Genomic DNA, 16,578 nt, shown 5'->3' with positions numbered 1-16,578 from the left:
AGCCAGAGCACGCTGGTGGGGCCTGCACGCTAACTGTCGACCTCACCGCCCTCCCTCCTGCTGCCATCACCAGGGAGAGGTGGGGACTGGACACCGCCCACACCACCTGCCCCTCACTAGCCTCCCCCCAGGTGGAGAAACTTGCCCGTTTTTCCCTCTCTGCTGTCTCTGGAGAAGTGGGAAGAATATATTTCCCTGGGGTGGTGGTGGGGACCCCATGTCCTCACTCCCTGGAGACTAGGCCACTCCAAGTAAGATTCCACAGGGTGGGGCTTCCCCCGTGTGTTCTCCGGTTCGGGCTGCTTGGGTTGACCATATGGGATGTGTCGTCTTTGCTGTCCAGCTTGCGGATGACACCTTGGTTGCACCCATGGGGTCCACTGCATTTTTAAAGCGGTCACCCAGGGGTCCTTTCCTGTAACCAGCCTCCAAACCTTGTCATGCGCCGGCCTTTGAAGGCAGCAAATTGCCTAACAGGAGAGCAGAGAGAAGGCTGAACACTATCTGCGTATCACTCTATCTGTGGAAGGTTGTTCGTGTAGCCAGTTGTCCAGTTTCTAGCTCTTGGGAGGCAAACTCCACAGCGGCAGCGTGCCGCACTGAGCAGGTGTTCACTCACTGTGTCTCAACAGAGGACGCGCAGAAGGCGAATCTTCCAGCAGATGGAAGCTTCACTATCCCCATCCAAGCAGTCTCCTCTCACTGCAACCCAAGGTGCTGTTGAGAAAGATGAGACCGTTTCCAGGTTGGTGAGGAATGCGCCGGTCCAAGAGCATGCTGCAGGTGCGAGCTGGACCGGTGCCCAGGGATGGCTGAGCGTTCCTGCCACCCGGAGCCCTGGGGAGGCGGGCAGGCCCCTAGGGAAGACGGAGCCCCTCCCTCCTTGCCCCTGCCCCTCATCCTGACCTTGGTCAGTAGCCAAACCCTAACCAGGGTCATGTGTGGGGGACACACTTCACGTTCCTATCCCTGCCTAGGGCATTCCTATCGCTCTGCTATGTTTGAATAAATGACCTGCAGCTGCCTTCCCACCCAGGACAGTAGCTCTTTCCAGAAAACAATGCTGGTCATTGTTTTCACCCACTGAATGTGGGTCTATGTATTCCCCTCTCCGGGTGGTGGGGACTTAAAATGGGGGAGGAGGAAGTCTCGTTTCTTTCTAGATCGCATGACTTCTGAGGCATGCATCGCCACTGAATGACGGGATGTTTCCAGTGAGAAACACTTTTGGGAGGGATTATAATGGATGGGGTTTTTAAAGAAAACTGACTTAACAGACCAAGGGAAGAGTACAGTGTTCCCTTACTCTGAAAAGAAGCAAGTGGTTGTTGACGCCCTGATGCCAGTGGAAGGACTGGTCGACTCGCGCGGCCTCTGAGCACCGCACAGCCTGAGCCAGGCGTCTAGGCTCACAACTCTAGAAATTACAGTGAAAGTGTCTTGGTCCATGCAGTGGTGGAGCTCACAGTACCTCTCAGAGCCCTTTCCAGTCACGTGATGCAGTATGTGTTCAAGGGTCTGTGTGCCCTGAGGCCTAGGAGGAAGTCAGGAAGTGAAGCAAGAAGGGCCTGGAAACACCTCTGGAACACCGAACTGGGAAGGAACTGGTGATGCGTTCGGCCGGGAGCTGCAGCGGCACAGATGCCCAGCAGCCACATTCCCCAACAAAGAAAATCCTGCGCTCTTAAAGGCTTACACCTCTAGAAATTGCCTGTGAAAGGGTCTCGATCTGTGAAGTAGGTGTGGGGTACGTGACTTAGGTGGGGTTTGATCATGTTTAAGTGAAGACGATGCCTTCCGGAAAGATTGCTCCACGCCGTATCCGTGATCTGTAGATGGCATTGTGGTTAGCAGGAGGGATCTTATCCTTAACCTGGCGGGCGGCGCCAACCATTCCCTCCTCCGGCTGACTTCTGACTTCTCCTTCTGAGATGCATTGTAGAAGGCTGAAGGTGATTAAGAGTCTCCTTCCTCAGGTGAGCCAGTCTGAGGTCAGGTTCAGGTGTATTCTGTTGTGTCTGTGCGCTCCCCAGAAACCCGGCTGTTAAACGCCTCTCTGTGTTCTGGGCAGGGAGATACAGGCTCAAGTTCCTTGATCTTAGCAATGAACGAACCGTGTGTCACGTGAGAGGGTAGTTACAGAAAGCTTTCAGTGGGGACACCACCTCGGAGTCCTGCGCTTGCTTTGGTGGGGCCTGACCCCACCCCACAAGGCCTGCCGGCCCAACTGTGGCCCCCACTTGCTGTGAGCATGTGCTGAGTCACTGCAGTTCAGCTGGCATTTCTGGAGTTGCTGTTCTGTGCCAGACCCTGTGCTGTTGGTACAAGAGTGGACAGTGATCTGGCCTCAAGGGAGACAGACAAGGAGCTGGCCATAGGGGCCCATGCTAAGTCCTGCTGGGCAGGTATGAAGTCAGTGCTGTGGGATCCGGACAGCCCCTGCCTGGGGAGCCATGGCCGGCGGTAGGTGCAGGTACAAGGTGTGACTACTTTTATTGGGATCAGTGACATTGGCCAGTGACATTTCGCCATTGCTTTGGAATTGACAAAGCACTTTCACTCAGGGTATCTCATTTGACCCTCACAACCGCCTGTCCCCATTTTACAGATGAGTAAATTGAGGCTCAGAGTGGTGATAATGGCTTTCTTCATAAAGTCACACAACTAGAAAATGGCAGGGCTGGTAGTCCACCTTGGCTTCAAGTGCAAGATCGTGTCAGAGGCTTAGATTCTGAATCTGAAACAAGAAAGAGCTGAGCTATAAGATGTATCAGCTGTGACCGTCACAGGCACGTGCTCGTTAAAAATCGAGTGTCTGCTCTCTCCCCAGCCACCACACCCATCAAAATCTGCTCCCCCAAAGGCTCTGAGCCAGTCATTTACACTTTAGTGTAAATCTGTGATCCCTCTGGGAGATCATGCATGTTTAGCCTCCCCTTGTGAAATTAAAAGTTGAGTCCTTATTGAAGAATACTTGAGCATGAAAAATCAAGTATGCAGGGCACTGGGGACCCTGGGGCCCTTTCCTGGAACGTGTGACACTGCCATGGCAGCAGCCAGCACTCTGCATCCAGATCAAGAGAGGCAGATCCTCCATTCGCTCTCACTGCTAGGACTGTGAGCAGCCAGTGAAAGGCAGTGATCAAAATTCAGTGCTTTTCGGGGCAGGGGCAGACACTTCCTCGGTGTGGAACATTGTGAGTCCACAGAGCTCGCCACTGGGCCATCGTGCTTTCTGGAATGAAGTCCAAGACCCAGGCCATGCTCAGATGAGAGCCGTGGGCTTACTGAAGAGCAGTGAGGTCCCAGGAGACTGCCAGGAGGGGTGGCTGCAGGGAAGTGAGGTGGGGCACAGGCCCGTGCCAGATGGTCCAAAGGCCAGTGCCTTTATCACCTGGGCCCCCTGCCGTTCCTGCATTTACTCAGTATCCCTTGTCAAACCAGCACCTTTGCAGGGAGTGAGAGATTGAAGCGTGGAGAAGCCCGGTCATCGCACGCCCTCTCTACCGCAATCTAGGTTCTGATCACTGCCTGGATGTGGGTATCAAGTCAGAAGCCATCATCCCTAAGGAGCGCTTTTTTGTCATTGACCTCCGAGCAGGGCAGGTGGTGAAGACAACTCAGGTTCACAGCCCAGCCTTGCCTCGGACCCCGTCTCATCTTGTGTGGGCATCATTTGCCGCCAGGTGAGTCTGGGGGCAGTCCTCACCAGGGTGACTGAGGCGTGAATGGCATCTAAGCAAAGCATTCGCCCCAATGCCTGGCACAGAGGAAATGCCCAGTACATGCTTGTTTTGATCATCATCATTTTCACAGTCACCATCTGGGGTAGTCCTCAGCCTCAGCTCTCATCAGAATCTCATTTCTTACGTGGGCCTGTAAAATGTTTATGTATTCAGAGGCTGGGCGCGGTGGCTCACACCTGTAATCCCAGCACTTTGTGAAGCCAAGGTGGACAGATCACAAGGTCAGGAGTTCAAGCCCAGCCGGGCCAACATGGTGAAACCCCATCTCTACTAAAGATAGAAAAATTAGCCGGGCATGGTGGTGCGTGTCTGTAGTCCCAGCTACTCGGGAGGCTGAGGCAGGAGAATCACGTGAACCCGAGAGGCAGAGGTTGCAGTGAGCCGAGATCACACCATTGCACTCCAGCCTGGGGACACAGTGAGACTCCGTCTAAAAAAAAAAAAAAGTATATGTATTCGAAAAACAGTCTGTGGAGTATGGTTCAGGCCCCATAAATGGTGCGGTTGGGTACCCACACGTGTTGGTGGCATGGCCTGGGGCAGGCGTCGTACTGCAGCTTTTGCAGTTGATGGTGGGAAGCAAAGTTACCTACGGGGAACAGCTCCAGCCCCAGGAGAGAGGATGAGAGCTGCCCCACTGTCTCCTCTGCACTCGGTCCCCAAGAGCTCTGGAGGTGACCCGGCCCCTGCAGGTCACGGCGGGAGCTCACCTCAGCCTCCTGGTTCCCTGGCTAGAAGGTCCCAGCCACAATCTGCAGGTCAGCAGGCTGCGAATTCAGAGGAATGAGGGACACCTGAAGGTGTGACTGCCAGGAACGAGGCGGGCCAGGCACCGCAGGGGGAGTGGAAGGGTGTGTGTCGATGACAGCGTTTCCTGTTTCTCGGGAGGGCGCAGAGAGTGAGGATTTTCCCTATTGTTTCACACTGCTATTTCAGGTTTCTGCCGCTTCTGGGGTTTTCCTTGCTCATGCCAAGTCTCTGGGGAAGTCTGTCCAAAATGCTTTTGAAGAGCTTTTGACATTTCACCAGCCAGGCACCTTTTCAGTAGAAAATGCAGTTACCGTCAGGATTCTGTGTCTGTCTTTGCTGTCCAAAGCCAGCCCGAGGCAGGCAGGCCCTCAGAGACTCACCGTGTGGGGAGGACGGGTGGTTTCACTGTGCTTTGAGAGCTCAGCCCAGAGCCGGTGGGGGCAGCCCTGCCCGGGCCCGCTCTGCAGGAACCAGAGCCCTGGAGTTGACATTCCTAGAGTTTTTTCCTCTTCCTGAGAGTTTTACAGCCTCCTTGAGCTAATTCTCAAAACATCCTGTCGGGATCTGGTGTGATTAACAGTTGAGATTTTACAGCCGGGAGAAACTAGGAGAAGGGAATCCCGCTGCGGGGAAGGATGTCATCAGGGCAGGAGTGACGGAGACCTGGGTCCTCCCTGTTGGGGGTGGTGCAGGCAGGTGGGGGCGGGAGCCAGGCTGGCCGTATGCGTTGGCAAGACTTACGTGGACACTCTGAAACCTCACATTCTGCCTCTCTGAAAGGTGGCACTGCATCCCCAGCAGACATCCCTTATTGAGCACCTACTGTGTTCCAGGCTCTGGCCACAGCAGCTGTCAGCGTGAGGATGAACAAGCTCAAAAGCCCGGTGCCCGTACACAGCTCCCAGGCAGGAGCTCAGCCCTGCTGTGATGGCGGCCAGTGATGCCTGCACAGTGTCACCCTGTCACTTGGGTCTGGGGAACCTAACATCTTTTCTCTGTTTGCGGGAAACTCTACCTAAAGGGAAATCTTTTTCACAGTAATTTCATGAAATAATTTGCACAGAAAGCACATGAGTACATCGAAATTGAACCTCTTCTGTCCGTGGCCGTGAACTTCCTGCCCTTTGTGCATCAACCATTTTGTTCCTGTTTTTCCGGTGACAGCCCCTCCCTGCCTGGGAGGGTGGTGGACGGAGGCAGCGGCTGCCCCTCCACCAGGCAGCCAGCTGCGCCGCACAGCTGTGGGCACCTGCTGGAAAGCGGGCTCCACTCACTTCAGGTTTCCTGGCAAGGAGCTTCTCGCTTAAATTTATTTAAGAGAAGCTGCCTCCGTTTCTGTCTCAGTTACCTGAGTCCTGGGGAGCCGCACAAAATGTGGATGTGAGGGGCCCTTCACAAAAGGACCGGCGGTGAGAGGGCGCTTCAAACAGGACCAGGTGCGCTTTTTTGTATCCTTTGGCTTGGATTCCTAAAGCCTGAAAAACGGCTTCACCATGATGCTTGGGGCAAATTCAATGCTGTCGGGAGACACTGCAGTCTCCTCACTGTTCAATGAAAGCCAAAGCCTCAGGGGAGCTGACGGAGAAGGAATTCCCCCTGTGCGCCTCTGTTCTGCCTGCTATCCTTCCCACCTCGGCCCAGCTCGGGTTACAGGGGTGTCATTCAGCAGCAACCCCTTCAGACGTGTGTGGACTCAGCTTTGTCTTCAGGGCCAAAACGGCCTCTAGTTGTGCTCCCTGGGGTCTGGCTGCAGGTGGACGGGCTGTCCACACCTGCGTGTGGAGGACCTGGTGACAGAATGGCAGCCCAGGGAGTGGGCCAGGGGACGAAGCCACAGCGAGCCTTGCTGGGCCCCAGGAGCTCCTGGCCAGTGCTCTTGGCCGCACATTTGCTGTAGAGAATAATAACAGCAGGATTCAGTGAGGTCCGCTCTGTCTGAGACCCCCGGTTAAGCACCTATTCCACACTGCCTCTACTCCAAGAAACAGTTCTACAAGCAAGAGTTTATTATCCTCATGCTGCAACTAAACTGAGGCTCAGAGAGGTTAAGTCATTTGCCTGAGGTCACACAGCTAGTAAGTGGGGATGTGGAATGCCAACAGTACCCGGTCCCCCGGCCGCCTATATGCCCCACACTGCACGGTCTCCCCATCAAAACTCCAGTCAAGGAGAGTATGTTACCTGTGGATTTTAGGCCAGGACAGGCCCAGCACCACCTCAGCTCAAATGCAAATGCAGCTGGTTTGGACAGTGGGCCACCAGCAGGTTACACCAAAGAGTCATTGGCAGAATTCTCCAGTTTTAATTATACAAGTAGTTCTTACTATAGAACACGCTAAAAGGAAAATTAATCCCAGAAACCATATGATGACATAGTAAATTTTTATCATGGTTTGTCTACCAAACTGTTACGTAGGTACACACACATCACCTAACACATGGAGGCATCCTCTGGGGGGCTGGCCCAGACAGCTCCAGGCAGTGGAGTAGACACCCCCAAATTCTCAAAACTTCTTCCAAGTGAGCCAGAGCCACTCACATACCACAGCTGTGTGAACAGCGCCCACTAGGACTCCAGCTAGAATTAAGCAAAGCCTAATTCTGATGAGAGTAAAATGCATACAAGGGGCAGAGCCCTTGAGACCACCTGCCCTCAAAACTGCCTCTCAACCTCGCCTTGACCTGGCCCTGCCTCATGGGGGCGCTAGTGAACAGTGAGAACAGACAGCTGGCCCTGTTGAAGGACTTTGGAGACACCCTTCCATGACTCATTGAACAAGTTTTTATAGACTGGAAAATTAAAAGCCAGTGACCCATGCTAGGAAAGGCCATGAGTGAGTGGTAGAGACAGGCAGTGACTTTGTTGTTTGATTCCCGCCTCCAATCGAAGCTCCATTCAGTACTACCTCTAGTTCACACATGAGAAGATGGGGTCACTGGACCACTCACCACTCCTACCTCTGCAGCTTTGAGCAAGACATGGACTCCTGCCAACCTCGGGGGCTGGCAGCAGCTGGGAGGGCTGTTGTGGAACCTTCCACGCTGCCGTGGAAGCCTGTGAGGAAGAGCGGGCACCCCACCTGCACATGGTGGAGACATGCCCCATGCCAGCCTTTCTCCCTCGGCCCCAGAGCAGGCTGCCCAAGGCAAAGACCTTTCAGAGGGGACACCTGTCTGCCGGGTCACACTGAATGCCTGAGTTATACGATGGTCATTGATCATTTCCAGGCAGAAACCTTGTCAATTCTGCGCTTGGATTTAATAGACCCACAGGATGAAGCCCTGGCCCTTGTGTGATTTTCACATGCATATCAGCAGCACTCACAGAAGACACGGAAGGCCTTCCTGGCACTCACGCAAGGCTGAGTCCATAGCAGCAGTGACTCAGTGGGGCTGACTCTGCAGTCGGCAGGGCGCAGCCACCTCAAGAGATGCAGGGGAGTGAGGTGGGCTCCTCCATCCATCTGTAGTTTCCTCCCCAGGAATCCAACAGCCCTGCCCCATGCTCTCCTCCCCGGGAAGGAATAGGAAGATGCCTGTCTTTCCCTGCTGAGTACAGCTAGTGCTCGACTTATGACCACGGTTGGGACCGCGGACCGGTCGTAACACGATTTGGTCGTAAGTTGAGTAGGCTATAGGTACAGTTGAAATGGTGCATGCGGAGATGGTAGTGCTGCCAGAAGCTGGTCTGCACTGTCGTATGCCCAGCTGGGCAACGTTTGCACTGCCAGACACGGAGCAGTCGTGGCTAGCGATTGTGGTCGTAAAGTCGAGTGGTCATAAGTTGCATAGGTGGTAAGTCGATCAATACCTGTATTTGTTTTACAGTAGGTGGCACCATGGCCAGTGGCCCCAAAAAAGATATGAAGAGAAAAGAGATGTTGGTGTGTGGTCTGCAGTGCACGTCAGCAGTCAGCAGATGTATCCTTTTTTTTTTTTTTTTTTTTTTGAGACAGAGTCTTGCTCTGTTGCCCAAGCTACAGTGCAGTGGTATGATCTCGGCTCACTGCAACCTCTGCCTCCTAGGTGGAAGCGATTCTTCTGTCTCAGCCTCCCAAGTAGCTGGGATTACAGGCGCCCACCATCACACCCGGCTAATTTTTATACTTTTAATAGAGACAGGGTTTTGCCATTTGGGCCAGGCTGGTCTCGAACTTATGGCCTCAGATGATCCGCCTTGGCCTCCCAAAATGCTGGGATTATAGTTGTGAGCCACTGCACCTGGCCCTCTGTTCTTAAGTGGGCCTCATACATGCAAATAGTCACAGAAGTTAACCCTGATTATATGGTAAGCCCATTTTCCCAGGGAGCAGGGTTTCTTTTAAATTATGTAATCCATTTAGATGTAAAAGTCTCTAGAGTATAAGTGGACTCGTCAAATGCCTGCCTAATAAGTAACTTATTGAGGTAGTTATACGTTGATCTTTAAAGTTATGCATTATAAATATTCAAATTGAGGAATGTTGCCGTTTTCTCTAATGTGTTATAAAATGGAGCCTTGTGAAATTGATGCTTTGAGGTCAACACTGAACATAAGTAGTTTTGTATGGTGCGACCTATGATTGCAATGTTGGTCTCACCGGGTGGCTCCGCACAGTAGGTCCCAGCGTGCAGCCAGCATCCTCCCAGATGCCCCCAACGCCAACAGGCGGGAGAAAAATACCTCCACATGGTGGTGGGCACCTGCAATCCCAGCTATTTGGGAGGCTGAAGCAGGGGAATTGCTTGAATCAGGGAGGTAGAGGTTGCAGTGAGCCAAGATCGTGCCACTGCACTCCAGCCTGGTGACAGAGCGAGACTGTCTGAAAAAAAAAAAGTATAAAGGGGAGGGAGGGAGAACAGAACCACAGAGCAACACAGGTCCACTCCGTGGGAATCGAGGCCTCTGCTCAGCTCCGTTGACCTGGTTTTGGCAAACACACCGCCTCCTCGTGCTGCAAGGGCTGGAGATGCCAGCAGCCAGGGATGTGTCAAGTAACATTGTCAGCCACATGCCAGGGCGTGACTCTGGTATGCAAGAAAGGTTGTACTTTCTTTTACTTAATTCTAAGCCCCTACCCTCCAGGCTTATGGGAAATTCAACCCCAGTCATTACTGGGCTCTTCTCCATGTCCAAGACTGGGCAAAGGCCCAGAGCCTCACACAGCAGAAGGTGCTGGGGAGACCTGTGGTCATCAGGCCAGTCCTTCCTGGGGGCCACCAAGCCACGCTGCTCACCATCTTAAAAAACTTCAGAGCCTGGAGCAGAGGTGGGCGGTGGAATGCAGCAACCATGAGTTAATGTTTCAGAAAGTGTCTTACCTCTTAGCCTCCCCTGGCTGCCGTCACCAAGTACTAAAGCCTGTGTGGCTTACACAGCAGACATGTATTCCTTACAGTTCTGGAGGTGGAGGGCCAAAATCAAGGTGCTAACGAGTCTGGTGTCTGGTGAAGGCCCTCCTCATTTACAGACCACCGTGTCCTCTCAGGGTGGAGAGCACGTCAGCTCGGGTCCCTCCCTTCTTCTAAGCACACTGTTCCCAGCATGAGGCTCTGCCCTCATGACATTGAGCCCTCCTCACCTCCCAAAGGCCACACCTCTGCAGCTCCAGCAGCGTGCATTATGCAGGTCACACACGCATCCCATCACATCTTGAAACCATCTTCCGTCAGGCAGCCGCTCCTTCTGCCCTGAATGATTGCAAGCGCCTGGGCATGGCACATAGGGTCCTGCCCAGGGGCAGCCAGTGTGCGGCCGTCGTCCCAGCCCCCACGCCAAGCTCGTGTAGTTGATCAGACTGTCCTGTCTCCCACAGTGCTCGTCGACCTGCGGGAAGGGGCTGCAGTCCCGCGTGGTGCAGTGCATGCACAAGGTCACAGGGCGCCACGGCAGCGAGTGCCCCGCCCTTTCGAAGCCCGCCCCCTACAGACAGTGCTACCAGGAGGTCTGCAATGACAGAATTAACGCCAACACCATCACCTCCCCCCGCCTTGGTGAGTGTCTTGGCTGGCCCCAGTTCCCTGGGGCTGCTGTGTCCCCCACCCAGTGAGTCCTCCCTGATGCTGAGGTTCCTTCAGTCAGAAAGCCCCCCTCTTGGGCCCCACTTGTCACATGAGGCTGACATTTGTCAGTTCTGTAGAAGAGAAGTTGAGAGATGGGATTCCATTCCTTGTTGTGAAAGTGGTGTCTGCATACTGCTTTCTCAAACACAGGACCCTGAGCGTCCCCCGCTCCCCTCTGCCCAACACAGGAGAATGTTCCGCAAACATCGTAGGTTTCCTGTGCATGAGGAATGTGAAGGGAAGTGCTGCTTTCTAGAAATGAAAGATCCAGGGATATCTTTGATGGGGCCATGAGGACGCACACACGGGCCACACCCTAGGCTGATGGTTGAGCAGCAGACAGGCATGGTGGAGGGGCTGGAGATTGAGTGGTTTGGCCCTGGGTGCTCGGAACCTGGCCTCTTAACAGTCCATGCCCCAGCACCTAATGATCTGGCTGAGGGTAGGGGCTCACGCCTGTAATCCTAGCACTTTGGGAGGCTGAGGCCGGTAGATCGCCTGAGGTCAGGAGTTCGAGACCAGCCTGACCAACATGGTGAAGCCCCGTCTCTACTAAAAAAATGAGAATTAGCCAGGCACGGTGGCTCACGCCTGTAATCACAGCTACTTGGGAGGCTGAGACCGGTGGATTACCTGAGATCAGGCGTTTGAGACCAGCCTGACCAACATGGTGAAGCCCCGTCTCTACTAAAAATACAAAAGTTAGGCAGCGTGATGGTACATGCCTGTAATCCCAGCTACTGAGGAGGCTGAGTCTGCAGAATCACTTGAACCCAGGAGGCAGAGGTTGCAGTGAGCCGAGATCGTGCCACTGCATTCCAGCCTGGGTGACAGAGCAAGACTCCTTCTCAAAAAAAAAAAAGAAATCTGATGTGATGATTCCTTCTAGCAGAGTTTCTGCTTTGCTAAATTGAAATCCTGGAGACATAATAAAGGGGATTTCTAGCGCCTTTGCTCCCGGGGTTGGGAACACCTTTGAGCTGGCAGAGATGGAGCTGTGGCTTTTGCGAGCACAGGCCTGCTTGGTAACTGCCAGAGCCATCCCCGGCGCAGGGCCTTCTCTTGGTTGACCAAGACCCTGAAGGATATTTGGGCCACTTTTATGTACTTGGACCCTGTGCTTTTAGGGGTCCTTTGATGTCCACTGTTCCGTGTCGTCCTGTTTTATAAATGCTTACAGTAATGGTACCCTCGGCCACAAAACGGCAGTAAATGGCACTTGGCTCAGAAGCAAGGGCGCCTGTGCCCTCTTCCCTGAAGAGGCAGGCAAACCACCATGCCCTCTCATGTGGTTGGGTTATGGATGCAAGGGTGCATCCCTGTGACAGCAACTGGCACCCCCCGTGCCCTGGCAGGAGACATGGCCTAATCAGTACACAGGGTTGATGTGTACACCAGGTGAGGGAGCCCAGTCGGACCACCAGCCCTCCCTGTGCCATCCCTGACCCCAGGTGTTCTCTACCTTTCCCTTAGCTGCTCTGACCTACAAATGCACGCGAGACCAGTGGACCGTGTACTGCCGGGTCATCCGAGAAAAGAACCTCTGCCAGGACATGCGGTGGTACCAGCGCTGCTGCCAGACCTGCAGGGACTTCTACGCAAACAAGATGCGCCAGCCACTGCCGAGCTCGTGACGTGCAGCCCGGGGGTCGCTCAAAGCTCAGACTCAAGGTCTGAAGCCTGGTACCCAGAGCACGGAAAGCCCGCCGTCCCCACCCCCCAGCGCACCAGCCCTGCGGCCACGCCTCCACAAGGCTGCCCCAAGAATCCAACCACCTAGAACATGAGCATGGACTTGACGTTTGCCATTAGTGCCTTGGTACTTAATATATTGTTAGCCACTGGATGGCTTTCTACAGCGAGGAAAAAATAGGTATGAGTCACAAAGTAACTTTGAGATTCCAGGTACCTCGAAGGGAAGCACCTCTGGCAGCCAGCTGTGAAGAGAGAGAGACATTTGCTGCTCCTGTCTCGGCTTGCTTTTGACGTTGGAACTCCCAGTGCTTGGTGGATCATGGAGGAAACAGCCCAAAAATGAGACACGATAAAAGAGGCTTTATTCTGAAAGCCGGCGACACCCTGGAGGAAAGGGCAGGTGTTGGTGAGCCACTGTCCAGTCCCTGTTTCTCTTCATCTGCCTTCTTGACCACATGAGAACCAGGACGTTGCCTCCGTGCCCAGCTCTGAAAACAGTCTCTAAACCCTGGGCGTTGTCTTGGAAGTCTCATCCCCGAGTGTGTAAATCTCTGCATGCCAACGAGGACACCAGTGCCACACAGTTCTCCACCCACCCATGGGGGAAGGACATCCAAGAGTGTCTGGGTTTGGGGAAGCACCTACTTTTCAGAGCACTGCTGTCCACCAAAGGGAAACAGAAGGCCCTTTCTTCAAGGTGCTGTGAAACGGGAAACGCTAGTCACGGCCATGGGGTTGCTTCCTAAGGCAAAGGTGAGCTTGGGCCACCCTTGTCGGGGCAGATGGGCACCTGCCCGCCTTCCTGGAGGTTCGGCTCTGGCCCACACTTCAAGCTTTGCACCTTAGAGATGCTGTGCCATGTCCCAAGGGCTTTCTACCGACCTTGGCCATTTATCTGAAGTTAGGACGACGTGTGGGACCTCTGAGGACGCAAGCCCAGGCTTAGGATCTGCAGAGCAAGGCTGACTGCTCTACCCTGGCATGCAGCTCGCTTTCTCCGGGGGCCACTCAGCCTGATGTGCCGGGACCAGGTGAGGAGCGCCGTGTGGCCCGCCCTGCTGCACACCCACCAAGCCTTCCTGTGGCCCAGACTTTGTGGCACCCATCACCGTCACGGCTGTCATCGTTGACCCATCTTTTTGGTGGGGCAGGGATGATGCATGACGGAGATCCTGCCCTCCTGCAGCCCCCACATGCCTTCTAGCTGAGCTCTGCCCTCTCCAGAAGCCCAGAGCAATGAGCAGGACATCTTCTTTGAGAGCACAGAGGATGGTAGAACCCCGCCTGCCCCCAGGAGGCCTGTTTTGCTCACTAACTTAGTGGGCATTTCACGGGTGCTTATGTTCTAGGAACTTCGCGTGAGAAACACCTCCATGATTTCAGACAGAAGGCCTCTCTGGGGTTAATTTCCATGGGATCATCTCCAAGTGCTTGATTTACTGGTGCTGTTTGTGTTTTTGCTGTTTGTTTGATGTCACAACCTTAGAGTTAGCTTAGAAAGAAAGCTCTCTGCCCTCTCCACCCCGTCGTCTGAGCTGTGCTGTTGTTGTTACTACCCCAGAGGCAGAGAAGCAGTAGGGACGTCAGAGAATCTACTCACTTCCACTTGAAGCAATGAGAAGTGCTGCCAGTGTTCCGTGGGTCTGTGGAGAGAAATGAGTGTCAGGATGGAGTGACCCACCTCACCCCGGGGGCCTGTGCAAAACACTATCCTCCCCTCTCAGGCCTGGCCACTAGCACACTCCCCCAAATCCCTCAAATTCTTGGGGAGCTGAGGTTCCATTTCCCTCATCCCCAAATGAACTGTTAATTCCACTGAAAGACAGACTTCTGCAGCCCAGGAGCAGAGCCGGGCTAGCTCACTAAGGAAGCCTTAGCCTGGTCTCCTGCCTGGTCTGGGGGGGCCTCTAAATACACCCCCTGGCCACCCTGGCAAGGGCCTCACATCCTCAGAATGAAAATGATTGATTGATAGATTGAGTTATTGTCAAACACCCCCATTAGCCCCCCAAAGTCTACATCTTTGGAGCTCTTTTAGCTCATCTTGAAATCCACCAGCCCGTCTTCTGTTTATGGCACGAGCAGTGATTCCGTGAACCCGTCGCGACATTCTTTCCCACTAGACGCTGATCACAGCAGTGAGGTTTCTGTATTGTTAATACCCTCAAGTACTGTACCTTTGTGCTTGCACACGTGTTACTAACTACAGTCTCACGATCCGATGGTGCTATTTTTATTGGTGCAAAACGAAACCCTCTCAGTTGACCACGGCTTGATATGATCAGAACAGGAAAAGATCCTCTATGGCAACGCCATTGTTCTTTTCTCCGTTCAGAGTCAAATGTATGTATTTTCCATTAGTTAACTTGCATTACATACTGTACCCATGGTATTTTTGTTTTACTTTTTGGTGCTGGTTTTGAAAGAAAAAAAAAAAGATGAACATTGGACGCCATTATACATGAAAAATTAATCATATCATTGGAAGCAAGTTGAATATGTGTAATAAAATGTTTTTCCTTAATGGGTTTAAGCTGTCTGCGAAGTAAAAGACAAAGCCAGTCCTCACTGGCTGACGGGGAGGCAGTGTCCTTCCCCGCTGTGGCGGCCACCTGGCTTGCCGTGGAATTGGCTGCAGGGAGCCGCAGCCTGCTGGCCATATCTGGGGTTGGTGTCAGAGGTCACTGGGAAATGCAGTTCTGGGGGGTGACTGCGTCTCCCTGAGCGAGTGCTAACAAATCTTTCAGCCCTGGCCTCATCCCCATGTGGTTGCAAAACTGAGTGGGGACACGAGGGTCTGACCGTTGTGCCATGAGCCTGCACATCTGGGCAGAGCACCCACCTCTCTGGCAGAGCAGCCCATGCTCCAGGACCTGTGCTGCAGAGAGCAGACCCTGGCCGTGCCGCTGGACAGCCATGCTGAGCTCTCCACCCGCTGCCCCCACCCCTACAACCCTGTCAGCAGCCCCCACAGCCTCCCTCCGCCAGCAGGTATGACAGAGGATCATGGCCCTGCACATCCCGCAGCACTGGGGACAGGACAGGGGTGCCACACTACCACAGTGGGAACAAACATGGCCACTGGGATCCCATCTCGGCCTGACAAGGAGCAGGCATGTCAGACCTCACAGGGGTAGGGAGGCCACCTCCTCCTGGAGTCAGCAGAAAGCTCCACACCACAGCCTTCGTGCCCCCTATTAAGACTAAAGCAGGCCAGGTGCAGTGGCTCACATCCTTAATCCCGGAGCTTCGGGAGGTCGGCACAGGAGGATCACTCGAGGCCAAGAGTAGATCAGCCTGGGCAAAATAAGACCCCTGTTTCTACTAAGGTTAGCCGAGTGCAGTGGCCCACCCCTGCAGTCTCAGCTACTCAGGAGGCTGAGGCTTACACCCAGGAGTTGGAGGCTTCAGTGAGCTGTGACTGTGCCACTGTACTCCAGCCTGGACAACACAGCAAGACCCTCTCAACAAAAAAAAGAAAAAACTGGAGTAGCCCCCATGAAATCTCACTAAAAAAATAAACTGACGGACAATACACCAGGGCCCGCAGCCCCCTGGTCACCGGAAAACGCGTGGTTTGTGTTAAGTCTCAAGAACTATCACCCACCTGCATCCAGGACGTACCAGAACCCTCTTGTCCTTCCTCCGTTCTGCCTCCCCGACGGGTTGGCTTTTAACTGCCCTGTTGACATGGGATTTCTTCATGAGCTGCTTCAATTCCTGGGTGGTCCCAGTGATTCCAGTTTGTTAGATGAAATTGACAAGCTCTCCATCAGCAAGTGTCCACTGGGCATCTGTTGGGGACCAAGCACTTCTTAGAGCCGCAGAAAACACAAAGGAACGGAAGTCCTGCTCAGGAGCCCACAGCCCCATAGGGCAGAGAAACCTACAGACACACACAGCTGGCAATGAGCCAGAGAACAGTGCTACCAGAAGGGAAAGTCACGACGCCCTCTGTGGGTTTGTTGACTGAGCTCGACACAGACTAGAAGGGCTGGGGTTGGAATCTTTTTTTGTTTTTCATTTTTCTGAGATGGAGTTTCACTCTTGTTGCTTAGGCTGGAGTGCAATGGCATGATCTCTGTTCACCACAACCTCCACCTCCCGAGTTCAAGCAATTCTCTTGCCTCAGCCTACTGAGTAGCTGGGATTATACGCATGCACCACCACGCACAGCTAATTTTGTATTTTTAGTAGAGACAGGGTTTCTCCATGTTGGTCAGGCTGGTCTCAAACTCCCGACCTCAGGGGATCCCCCGCCTCAGCCTCCAAAAGTGCTGGGATTACAGGTATGAGCCACTGCGCTGAGCCTGCTGAGGTTGTGCATTTCTGCTTCCAGGCACAA

At 53.7% G+C, this 16,578-nt stretch overlaps 1 protein-coding gene across 1 annotated transcript in view; it reads left to right on the top strand.

The window, feature by feature from the left end:
* Positions 1-14,760, top strand: part of ADAMTS17 (ADAM metallopeptidase with thrombospondin type 1 motif 17) — a 334,656-nt gene extending 319,896 nt beyond the window's left edge. Inside the window, exons 23-24 of the mRNA XM_032252856.1 lie at positions 10,292-10,469; positions 12,012-14,760. Of these exons, the coding sequence (XP_032108747.1) occupies positions 10,292-10,469; positions 12,012-12,172 (339 nt within the window). The 3' untranslated portion in view covers positions 12,173-14,760. The remainder of the gene's footprint in view (positions 1-10,291; positions 10,470-12,011) is intronic.
* Positions 14,761-16,578: the final 1,818 nt, after the last annotated feature.

Source organism: Sapajus apella, unplaced genomic scaffold (genome assembly GCF_009761245.1).
Source record: "Sapajus apella isolate SASKATOON/1434 unplaced genomic scaffold, GSC_monkey_1.0 scaffold80, whole genome shotgun sequence".
Lineage (NCBI taxonomy): Eukaryota > Metazoa > Chordata > Mammalia > Primates > Cebidae > Sapajus > Sapajus apella.
This window is presented reverse-complemented; position numbering and strand designations above follow the sequence as displayed.